Raw genomic sequence first — 13,085 nt, forward strand, 5'->3', positions numbered from 1 at the left:
GGTTTCCTCTAGCATGGAGACTAAAAACACTACAAATTTGACCATCTTTATAAACTGAAGCAAGATCTTAAAATCATAGATGGACATTCTTTTTTGTTCCATTGTTGGTTAAGAACTCAATTTTTGGAAAGTCATTCCTTCTCAACAATTAACATAAATATTTCCACTGGGAAAAGTACTTTGAAAGTACTTTCTTAAAAATTCAGTTACAAAAATTCAGATATTTTACATCATCAAAAAATATCATCCAATGATTACATTTTAATGGAAAGAATGCAAACTTACGTATCATATACATTGAGTAGCCAGTTGAGACACATATCCACACAGAGAGGAACGTTGACCAGATTCTTATGCATTTGCTCAAGGCCATCATAAGTTGTTGTCAGACAGTTGATGACATCTGGAACACTAAGAAGCTGATCATTTTGGTTCAGTTTGTGCTGTTCGAAAACTTCATTTGTTGTATTCAACTCTAAGAGATCCACTAATCAGGTGAGAAAAAGGAATATGTACAGTCACTACATTACATAACAACATTGAAACAAAGTCACTTCCCGTCTTGAGTTTTAGCTTGATTCTTCAATTTAAGAATCTATCCTTTTAGCTAATTTCAATTTTTAAAAAATAAATAGCATTTCCATTCTGACATCTCTAAACTCTTCTTTTATCCACATCTCTTACATTCACACTTTTGAATCTATACTCTTGACATGTCTCAATATGACCTCATTTTTCACTCTATAGAATATTAGTTTTTCCTACTTTATTTTTCTGATTTTCCTCTCTTCAGCCTCTTTGTATTTTTGAATGTAGGAAAGCATAAATCTCTAAGTCTATTCCTTGTGGGGTGTGTGTGTGTGTGTGTGTGTGTGAGTGTGTGTGTGTGTGTGTGAGTGTGTGTGTATGTGTGTGTGTGTGCACTCAGTCGCTCAATCGTGTCTGACTCTTTGTGACCCCATGGACTGTAGCCCACCAAACCTCTCTACTCATGGCATTTTTTAGGCAAGAATACTGGAACGGATTGCCATTTCCTAACCATAACAGATACAGAGATCTTCTCGACCCAGAGATCTAACCCGAGTCTCTTGCATCTCCTGCATTGGCAAGAAGATTCTTCACCACAGTACCACCTGGGAAGCTCTATTCCTTATGGTAGAACATCTAGAATATGACACTGCTCTTTTTCAAACTCCTGAGAACAGCCCACTCACCACTCTCCCATTCATTCTTTATATCACTGTGAAACTTATCATTCTTAAATATTTTCTCTACATGCACATCATTAAATACAAAGTTCACTGAAGATATTTAGTTCCTAAAACAGGTTCTGTAGAAAAATAATAGCTCTCCACTGCCTACTGAGTCAAGCCTTATCTATGTTCTAAGTCACTTCAGTTGTGTCCAATTCTTTGCAACCCTATGGGCAGTAGCCTGCCAGACTCTTTTGTCCATGGGATTCTCCAGGCAAGAATACTGGAGTGGGTTGCTGTGCCCTCCTCCTGGAGATCTTCCCAACCCAGGGATCAAACTCATGTCTCTTATGTCTCCTGCATTGGCAAGTGGGTTCTTTATCACTAGCACCACCTGGGAAGCCCAAGCCTAATATATAAGGCCCTCAAAATCTGGCCCCAACCTGGTTTGCTTTCCATGACACTTTGGCAAATATGTAACTTGTAACTAGGTAGGGGTAAAAGAGGCTCACAGGCCAGGACCCCCAGCCACGACTCTTTATGTATTTGCTTCCACTGCTTACTCTTCATGGACGGAACCTCTACATGAGCATGGCTGGTGCTAGAGCATGCAAGGTGGGCACAGAGGAAAAAGTAGAAGAGCCCTGCTCTCAAAGATCACCAGTCTGAGAAGGAGGATAAGCATTCTGATAACTTTAAAAATGCCCTAAGAGAAGACATCAATTTCTATGAGAGCTATTACTGCTAGGGGAGTAGAAGCAGCCTAGCAAAAGCTCCCTGGGAAGATGGGATTTGAAATGGACCTTAAACAATAGATAAGACACAAGAGATTCATGTAAAGCAAGGAAAGAATTCCAGGAAGAGAAAATTGCTTGAGAAAAGACAAGAATACAAAGAAGTCTAGGTAGTTCTGAAAAATGATGATGGCAGTATGGATGGTGTGTGGTCACACGCTGGGGAGCACATGGTTACTGTGAGGCAGACACACAGAGGGCAGGCCATGTTGGCCCAGGGGAGGCCCTCCAAGGCCAAGAAGAAGAGTTTGGACAAATAGAAGAACTTTACATAATCTTTTCTTTGAATTCACTTTGAGTCAATCATTAGCTAACTGAAAACAGGAAAACATGTTAGATTATCAAACTACCACGTATCTATACATTTATTGAGTATGGAGATGCTGTCTAAATCTAAACCTGTAGGTTTGGAAAGTTACAGAACCCATGTGAACTTAAGGTGTGCTCAGGGAAACTACTGCATTATCAAATTCCTCCCCTATTGCCATACTTAACTTTTTAATGTTAAAAAAATAAGCTTCAGAAAACTTTTTCTTATATGTAAACAACAATTTTCTTTTTGCATGATACAAAATTGTTCCCTTAAAAATATGACCTATGTTGACAGTTTAATATAATAAACAAATAGCTTCCTTTGTATTTTTGTTTTTAACCATTGAATAACCACTAATTTTGAATTTTTAAAGACATTTATGAAACGCCATAGAATGATTTATTTTTTTTTCCTAAGCTATCTACAGTGGAAAAGAACTGCTGTAAAATTGTACAGATTAAAATGATTTCTAAGTCAACAGAGAAGTCATATCTTTCAACAGAGAGAAAGAGAGAATATAAAACACACACATCTAGATAAAAGATGAATCCATTTCCTTCAGATGTAAAATTTCAGCTAATCACAAAACTAACCTGTGTAAATGTCACATGCATTCTAGATGGTGTCAGAAAAAAACATAAAGAACCATCTAGAATTTTCATCGTCATTTTTACCCCATTTCTTGGCACGGTACACTATTTTCAATTATAACCTTGACGAGGACAGGAGTAAAATTCAAATTTGTTCTTCAGAGTGCTTGACAAAGAGAAGTGCCTAATAAATGACAGAGCCATAGAACTATAATTCCACACAGATACAGAGAAACATATTCAGATACTGCCAAAATGTTCTAAGTTTTCTGAATTCCAGCACTAATTCTGCCAGCAACATAGCACCGCTATTACATCCCCACATGGCATGAAGTGACAAAAGACCAAATTCCAAAAAGACCATTTCCTGGATCAGGCTGTCGTTGAATTTCTTCTAGAAAAGCCTCCTTTGTGATACACTTTGTAGCTGTGACAGTGATTTGCCACATCCCACAGACGACCATGTCTTCAATTTTTAGTGATTTATTCTGACACTTTACCTTAGTGCCTAAGCCAGGAATACATCTCCCTGAAGTGTGTCACATTTAGGTACCTTTAACGACAGACTACATTTAAATCACAGAAAATGATGATTTTCTCTTTTCAAAGAGAGACAAATGACAGCTCAGTCATGCAGCAAATGAAATAAACAGAAGAATCATTTTCTACCAACTTTAAGGCTTTTCTTTAAACCCGCAATGAAGCAAAGGGGGTTGAATGGAATTGGATCACCTTTCTTTGGTTCTGCAAAAACACACACTGTTTAAGCATCTGACCCTGGGCTTCTATGACTCTCCTCCTCTTGAAATGTTTAACCATCCCTTCATAGCACCCTTCCTAGCTCCTCTTCCCCAGACATCTCAGAAGTGTCCGTGGTGCTCAAGGTCTCATGTCTGCTCTTTCCCTCTGTAAGTCTGATGCTCTCACTCACTTTCATTACTGCAGTTATTACTTCTCTCTGGAAGACTCTAGGTTCTCTTTCTCATCTCCTGCTTGAATATCCAATCCACATTCCTGCTGCTTTGTTCCCAGTCAGAGCTATACTATCTTCTTCCAGGAATCTCCACCTTAATACGTGCAAATAAAGGTCTTGCCTTTTCATGACACAGAAATCCAGAGATGGTTCGATAGGATCACTGACTTAATGGACATGAATTTGAGCAAACTCTGGGAGATAGTGGAGGACAGAGGAGTCTGCCATTCTACAGTTTATGGGTAGCAAAGAGTTAGACATGACACGAATTAGTGACTGAACAACAAGGCTGTTACTATCGTCCACAGATCATCAGTCTGTAACTCCCGAGATACCCTAACACTTTATTTTCACTCTCTGCAATCTATCAAGTACCAAATCCCCTAGTCCTTAGTTCTCCCTCCTCCTCACAAATCTGTGTTCTCATCTCCCTTCCAACGCTCAGCTTTCATCATCTTTCACCTGAGCTCTTACTTGTCCTCTGTTCCCTTGGTATTTTGATCTTAGATATCGCCTAACACAGAGGATGAGATGGCTGGATGGCATCATCGACTCGATGGACATGAGTTTGAGTGAACTCCGGGAGCTGGTGATGGACAGGGAGGCCTGGCGTGCTGCAATTCATGGGATCGCAAAGAGTCGGACACGACTGAGAGACTGAACTGAACAGAACACATACATCCATGAGTGGCTCTATCTCCTAACTTACACAAAACAGAAAGCATTCTATAGTACCTCAATCTATAAAGAAAATATCCAAACATCAAATATAATACTGTGAGAGCTTGAAGAACAAACAAGTGTCACATTAGGAAAGAACTGAATTTATGAGATGCGAAATCAGGAGTGACCTAATTTGGAGCCGAGTAGCCAAGAAAGTCTGGTCAGACATGCGTGACAGTTAAACTAGGACCTAAAAAGAAAGAATGAGCTCTTCAGGCAGGAGGAGCAGAAAACAGAGCTTGCCCTTTCAGCATCCACTCGAACTGCAAGAGTCTACCATGGGCCATGATGAATGAGGGGGATGGAGAGACTAGCCAAGGTAAAGGCCGTTCCATGTGGAGGGTGGCAAGACCTGTTGTAAGCAGGGGGGTTGTGTCTGAATTTACATTCCTTGAGTGTGGGAACCAAGTCTCTATTGTTTTATCCCCTACCCAATCTTGGAGCCTAATAAATGAAAGAACAATGGTAGCAACAACAATATGCCCTCTTTGTGAGGACACTATGCTGGGCGGAGATTTACACAGAATGAGAGACAACTGTTGACTCAAAGCAGGTGTTGATGCAGACAGCGCAATCCTCCTCACATTATCTGCCACACAAAGGCACGCGACGGGCGCTCGATGGGACAGAAAGTCGTTACAGGCCATCATAAAGTTCTGGAAAAGCTGCAGGCAGGTGGGATTAGCTTGTAAATGTTTCCAAAAGAAGTAAATTTTTAACAGCATTGGAAGGGAATAAAGGGTTGCAGACGATTGCAGAGGAAGGGTCAAGGCATTTCAAATAAACAGAAAAGATGAGAGAGGAAGGAGCAGATTAATCATAAACAGGTAAGCTGGACTAGGGGTGCCAAGGCCCCACTAGGAGCTCAATGGGGGCAGAGACAGCTGAGAAAGTGGAGCCCAGGTGGCCCTGAGGACATCACCTGGAACCTTCACAATCAAACACAACCCAGCCCATTTCTAAGTGAGTGTCACACTAAAGGTCATTTAGTTTAGAGGTGGGAGGCATGTCTCTTCTGCTCCTCTCTGGTTTGAAGGGATGAGTTGAAGGAGAGAGTTTGTTCCTTAGGACTCAGAGAACCCACAGAATTAAACAAGTAAATGTGCTTAATCTGTTTATCTGCCCACAAATATTACTGAAAACTGTACCTGTGTTCACAGTGATACAAAGCCATCTCCTGTCAATGGAGAGGGTTCCCTGATAGCTCAGTTGGTAAAGAATCTGCCTGCAATGCAGGAGACCCTGGTTCAGTTCCTGGGTTGGGAAGATCCCCTGTAGAAGGGAAAGGCTGCCCACTCCAGTATTTTTGGGCTTCCCATATGGCTCAGCTGGTAAAGAATCCACCTGCAATGTGGGAGACCTGGGTTCAATCCTTGGGTTGGAAAGATCCCCTGGAGAAGGGAAAGGCTGCCCACTGCAGTATTGTTGTGGCTGAGTCATCTGTCCTCATTCTACAGCTCATCCGGCCTGAGAAGTCCTTCCAGGTCTGTCAGCTGGACACCAGACATGCAGCTGAGCCTCTTTCAAAACTGTTGGCATCCTGGCCCGACTGAGCTCCCTAAAATTCCTTCTGTGTGCTCCCAGTTCACTTCCTATTCCCTTCCAGCTGAACAGACAGATCACCAGCCAGAGTGCGCAGGCTTTCTATTTGGGAACTGGTCATTCTGCCATCCTTGCTGTGACTGCTACAATCTGCCAATCATCTTTGGTGCTCTGAGGATGATGGGCTTCCAGACCATGTCAGCCTCTTGCCCATCGCCTCACTTGGAGGTTTTTTCAGCCCTTCAGACAGCTCTTCCACATGTAGCTTCCACCACATTAGTCACTCAGTTGGGTCCAACTCTTTGTGACCCATGGACTGTAGCTCGCCAGACTCCTCTGTTCATGGGATTTTCTGGGCAAGAATACTGGACTGCATTGCCATTCTCTTCTCCAGGAGATCTTCCCAACCCAGGGACTGAAACTACATCTATTGCATATCCTGCATTGGCAGGTGCGTTCTTTACCAGCTGAGCCACCAGGGAAGCCCAAACATAGCTTAAGTGTTTCTTATTCTAAAGCTTTGCCTTGCTATATTTTCTTGGAATGGTTCTACTCATCTCTTTCCTCAACTCTCCTCACATAACCAGCTTAAACTGTACTTTTCATTTCTACTGACCTAGCAGATTTTTAAATGTAATATATCATTTCTAAGGGTAACCTGCAAAGCTTCACTGAATGGCCTAGACATACAACAACTGTTAACAAAAGGTAGCAACAAGAATATTTGGAATTATTCAAGTTATGCTGTTATAAACATAAAGGCACATGTCACTTTGCATATTAACTACCTGATAAGGCCTAAAAGTTCTTTGAGTAGACTCAATCATTAAAGCTATAGAATAGAAGCTACAGATAGAATGCAGATAGCATGAATCTATACTCTGTTGCAAAGCATTCATATTGATACTTAAATTTAGGTTATGGGAGAAGGAATAATCCTTTAGTAAAACTATCATGTATGTGTGTTAGTCACTCAGTCATGGCTGACTTTTTGCGACCCCATGGATTGCAGCCCACCAGGCTTCTCTGTCCATGAGATTTTCCAGACAAAGATTCTGGAGTGGGTTGCCATTTCCTTCTCCAGGGGATCTTCCCAACCCAGGGATTGAACCCGGGTCTCCTGCACTGCAGGCAGATTCTTTACCAACTGAGCTACAAGGGAAACCCCAAATTATCATAGATTACCATTATGAACATAGTCTCTACAGGTTAAAGTTCATATTGATAATATTAAATGTCTCAAGACACTGTGTTACATGAACACAGAGCTTTAAATGAACACAGAATTGTGGTGCTGGAGAAGACTCTTGAGAGCCCCTTGGACAGAAGGAGATCAAACCAGTCAATCCTAAAGGAAATCAACCCTGAATATTCATGGGAAGGACTAAAGCTGAAGCTCCAATACTTTGGCCACCTGATGTGAAGAGCTGACTCACTGGAAAAGACCCTGATGCTGGTAAAGACTGAAGGCAAAAGAAGGGGGTGGCAGCATCAGTGATACTATCTAAGGATCTCATCCCTGACTCAATGAACATGAATCTGAGCAAACTCTTGGAGATGGTGAAGGACAGGGAAGCCTGGCGTGCTGCAGTCCTGGGGTCACAAAGAGTCAGGCAGGACTTAGTGATTGAAGGACAACAATGGTCAATTCAACTTTGGATCAGGAATATAATTTTTCAGTATTTCTTTATTATATGATTGCTCTGAATTAAACTGTTTCGAATCCTATGCTCCAAATGAATCCTACAGATGAATACAAAGTACTAAAAAGGCAATGATCTACTACTTCAATTCCTTGATTTAATCCTTTTAAATTGGGTGGCAGCATAATTTTTGAAAAAGCTTTTTATGTGACTCCTGTATTTTGGTTAATTTTGTTCTCCAACTGAGAATGGCATATGTTCATTTGTTTTACTACTGCATGCTTGCTGATGGGGCGAATAATAGAGCATTCACAGAAACACAGCCAACTCCTTGAGTGAGGTACACTGAAAATCAGATTAACTCAACAAACACATCACCCTCTTCATTTATCTTTGTCTTAAAAAAAAAAAAAACACAAGAAAGGCAATCCAAACAGCAGAGTGATTAACTCTGGCAGAATAAACTCACAACATAGTGCTTTTTGGAGTCTTCGGATTTTGATGGCTGTACGGTAGGCAGAGAAACGTACGTTATTCAGGTCAGCTGAAATGGAAAATGGAACATTCAGAAAGCATGCTTAGGATTGTTTAACTTACATTGAATGGCAAGAATATATCTGTTCCCTTCAATGATGGAAAATTATTATGTCTTTTCACATGAAAAGGTCTTTTCCTAAAATCCACAGCGTTTATAAGAAAATAATTAAATGTTCATCACACCATAGGCTGCCTTCTCTGCTGCTAAGAGGGATTCTCTTCCAGGGCATTTCCCCACAAGGACAATCAGTTTTCTGCCACCTAGGCTGTCCATCTCACTACTCGCAAAGCTAGTCTTATTTCTATGCTCCTTCTGTCCTGCTCTATTTGCTTCTTCCACCCTTTAATCAATCTGGTTAAAATTATACAATAATCAATATTCAAATCTTTAGAAATGATAGATTAACTCCAGTTAATAATACCATATTGCCTATTCAAAAGTTGCCAAATGAATAGATCTTATAAATTCTCATCACAAGAAAAAGAATTATGTAACTATGTTTGATGATGGATGTTAACTAGACTTACATGGTGATCATTTTACAATATATACAAATATCAAATCATTATGTTGTACGCCTGAAACTAATGTAATGTTATATATTATCTTAATTAAAAAAACCTGAAAGATTTAGCATCAAATTGAGAAAAAATGACACTGGAATTTCTTTCTTTGTCTTCTAAAGACAGAGTATCCATAAGAGAGATTAGAAGAGTTAGTCTCTAATTCTTAACATTGGCGTGCTCATTTTACAAACTAAAACAATCCAGTGGTTTGTCTTTTGTTCGTTCAACCTTTGTAACTGTCCTCACTCATCCAAGAGAAAGCTCACACAGAAGCCTGGTATATAAAGAGATAAAAGGAGTGCCCCCTCCTTGCTGAAATGGCAGTGTGAATGAGCGCCTTGGGGTGCCACTCCCCTTCTCCAATGGCACTTTAGATCCCCTGTAAGAAAATTCTTTCAAAGCCATTGGAATGACCTACGAGAAGCAGTAATAATAATCAGCTCACAGCCATATTCTACTAGAAATCTACAATGTTAGGATTCTCATCTCACGTGTTCTCATGCATTTTTATTAAAGTGAACTTAGCTTTTAATGACTACTTAGACAAAATGAAATTAGACAAGCTAATTTAATAATATTTAATAAATAAACAGTGAGCAAAAAGTAAATATGAAGCAGTGGATTACAGGCTGCTGTACTCTATTGTTTTTGTTTTCACACAAAGCTGAAGCTTAAGATGATACAATATGAGGGAGGTAAAACCAATTATACTTCTTTTAAAATCAACCTTCTTGAGTTCATGCTATTGTGAGCCATACGTTCTCTTAAGAAAAGTAAAATCTGTTTACTGCTTTGCCCTTAGAAATTCAACTGCTTTTACATGCCCGTGACATGGTCCTGTAAACATAATATGCCATGTAAGGAAAACTGGTGACTAGAACCCATTTAAGAAATACAATTCTCAGTTGTTGAAGTCAATTAATTACTATTAACTAAAATAACACTCACCAAGAGATTGAAAGAGTTCGGTCATTTTAGGATGATCCCAACAGGTTGTCTGTGTTTGATGACTAGGGAAAAAAAAATAATACGTTTAAATAAAAGACTGTATAAAATAGTAATTGCCACACAGAAAATATGCAAAGTGAATTCTTATTCAAATTTTTAAGAATACATACAAAATTATCCCCTGGATGGATCACTTAGGCTTATTAATGTTTTGGCCAAAAAGCTTGTTTGGGTTTTTCCAGTTATTATGTGGCCCAGTTATTATTGTTCTGGCCAAAAAGCTCATCTGGGTTTTTCTGTAACATCTTATGGAAACCCGAATGAACACTTTGGCCAACCTAATACTTAGTATATGAAACAACATTAGATTTTTGTTTGAGCAAATATATCATGACAGTATAGATAAATAAATATGCTTTATCTGTTTCAAAAAGAATTACAGCTAAAGATTAAAACCTAGGTATAAAATGTGACTGTCACGGACCCTGGAGCCTCAGGCTTGAGGCAGCCAGACAGGTGTAGGCTCCAAAATAACTCTGTGTCCGGCTGATGTAGATTCTCATTCAGAATAAATTCTCTGAGAGCAGAAGTGCTCTGAAGAGTCGTTTAACTTTAGGAGTCCTAATCAAATTTCCAAAGAGGGAAATGAGGAGAACTGTGAATAACACCTCCATCACACAATCCACTGAGTCTTCCTCCTCTTTAGCCTCAAGTCTTTCCTTCTTCACTGTAAATGTGCCCTCTTCTCCTGTGGGGATTCACTCAGACCTCACACCCTTAGAGTACAAAGATTAGCACAAAGATTATCTTAAGTTGAAGACATCTGAGAATCAACAAATGGAGCAAGAAGCTTTGTCAGAGCTTCCTTTATCTGGCTTAAAGTAGTATCTTCTGGGAAACAAGGCTCTCCAAGAGTTTCAGGGCTATGAAAATAACAGAAAAAAACACTCACACCTGCACAAACAAATATTATCACAAACGTTCTTATCTCATGTTTGTTCTCCTCAAGAAACACATGTGTTTCCTAAAGAAACCTACTGGGTCTTATAGGAGCCTTTCTCTACCCAGTTCTTTTCCTCTACTGCATTGGGTATATAAGCCCTAAATTCTAACCACTTTTTTGAGTTACTCATCATTGTATGCAGATTGCATTCATAAATAAACTCTTTTCTCCTGCAAATTTGTCCTTTGTCACCTTAATTCACAGGCCCCCAATAACTGAACCTAAGAGAGTGGAGAAAAAGTTGTTTCTCTTCCCTGACATGCTCTTCATGAACATCTAGATTCTTCACTCTCCTTACATATGGATTTCTCTTTTGCCATTTTAATTTCATACTCTTCTTTCAGCCTCCTCCAGTTAGCCAGTATTTTTTATAAGTATTGAACTGTTTTTTTTCATGATCCTTATCCTTTGCTTTAAAAGCAAGTTTTTGTACCTTCTCTTTTTCAGTAACTTCCAAAACTAATTATAAGTTTGGGGGAATAAGGTGAGGGTAATACAGATCAATGTACAGCTTAAATTAGGTTCCTTCTTTGTGTGTATATGTGGTGAACAGCTCTTCAGTGGGTCAGTGGCCTTATTTAAAATAGTTTACTGTTCATTATCTAGGTCAGAATAGAGTAATAACATTTAATAGTACTCAAAAGACTTCCTAGATAACACTCAGTTCTTATAAAACTGTTTAGTAGGCTAAATAAAATCGCACAGTACACAAGAGACAGTGATATTAAAATACTCATACAATCAAATGTCAGGGAAATTATTTTTAAAACCTAAGTAATATATCAAGAAGTGAGGCATGTCACTGGAAAAAGAACATAATCAGTGTTTTTGTACACAAGTAATAGAACTCCCAAATAACTCATACTTTACTTTGGAAAAAATTTCAAGTTTAGATTTGAAATTGGGTATGTAAAATGTCCTAGAAATTTCAAAATCTCAAACAAAATAACATATGTTCAATGTGAAGGTCTATCTTGGGAAGAGTTAGAAAGTTGTCTGACTCCTTTACCTGGTTCCTGATACCAGTGTGAAGGCAAATATCTCCAAACACTTTGGTACTAAATGCCAACCAAATCATTCTACCCTTTGACTATCTAAATTATTCCAAAGACCATGGAAAAAGTACCAAAGTTATGTGCCCTGAGGTGTTTTTTTTACTGTTCATAGTGTGGCCTGTGCTGAATTGAAATGCAAAATCTCATACTTTGACTGAATCAGAATCTTCATCTCATCAAAATCTCAAGTGATTCATATGCACATTCAAGAAGTACTGACCTAAAAGACTCCTAATACAAATGAAAGTAAAACATGAAAAAGATACCTCCAAATTTTGCTAATAAAACAGCTTCCTCCCTATTACCAATAAGAATTTTAAAAGAAAAGGGAAGAAAAAGAATTAAAGAAGGATTTGCTGAAAATAGAGTGCAATCCAAAGAAATTCATCACAGGCTCCCAGTTTTTAAGAGAGCCTACTAGGATTCACTCGAGCTCTTGTCTCCTCTTTGGAGTAATTTCAATCCCCATGGCAACACTACTGCTTAGAGACAGACACCCCATCGTGAAGGACCAAATCAAGGCTCAAGAATCAAACTAAAACTATAAGTAATGCAGAGCCAAACTTTATACCTAAACAACAAACAAACACACACTTTCTCTAGAATCACAAGTGTGGTGCTTTGGCAAACAACCTCTATGGAACCACAAGGGAAAAATACCAGCAAGCAGTCAGACAGAGGACTGAGAAATCAGTGAGAACACCCGCTTGCTAATGGCTCTCTTTAGTTGAAGCCACCACCACGAGTTGAGGGAACACACACATTTGGCAAACAGATGGAGGGCGGGAAACGGCACCTCCCCTTGTGAATTCAATACCAGTTGATTCATTAGGCACAACTGCCAAAGCTGAAAATAAACACAGCCTCTGGTTACAAAAGTAAAATTGCAGCTTACCAAACAACAGTTTTTTTTAAAAAAAGTAGTAGATGCAATTGATTGTTGGGTTTTCTTTCACTCTTTTTTTTAAGTGGGGGGAGGGTTTTAAAGCAAAATCCACAATCAATCCAAAGGCTCAAAGTATTTGAACAGCTGCAGATTGCTCAGTTCCTCCTGCCAAAATGCTTCCAGTCCTCCCAGAGGAGGCAACCAAAACAGAATAAAAGTAGCATTCCCCCCCCCAAAATAACAACAGTTTAGGTTCTGGCCAATCTCAAATATGAAAGAGGAGTAGAATTTTATATTGTACAACTTGACAAACTGTAA

The 13,085-nt window shown here is 39.2% G+C and overlaps 1 protein-coding gene across 14 annotated transcripts in view; it reads right to left on the reverse strand.

Annotated features, from left to right (window-relative positions):
- UTRN (utrophin) overlaps positions 1–13,085 on the reverse strand; it is a 561,026-nt gene that overhangs the window by 70,291 nt on the left and 477,650 nt on the right. For all 14 annotated transcript variants that reach the window (XM_025295004.3, XM_045161922.1, XM_044924139.2 and 11 more), the window contains 3 exons: positions 9,824–9,885; positions 8,241–8,315; positions 286–487 (listed from right to left, as the gene is read on the reverse strand). In XM_025295004.3, the coding sequence (XP_025150789.3) occupies positions 286–487; positions 8,241–8,315; positions 9,824–9,885 (339 nt within the window). The remainder of the gene's footprint in view (positions 1–285; positions 488–8,240; positions 8,316–9,823; positions 9,886–13,085) is intronic.

The sequence above is a fragment of the Bubalus bubalis genome, chromosome 10 (assembly GCF_019923935.1).
Source record: "Bubalus bubalis isolate 160015118507 breed Murrah chromosome 10, NDDB_SH_1, whole genome shotgun sequence".
NCBI lineage: Eukaryota > Metazoa > Chordata > Mammalia > Artiodactyla > Bovidae > Bubalus > Bubalus bubalis.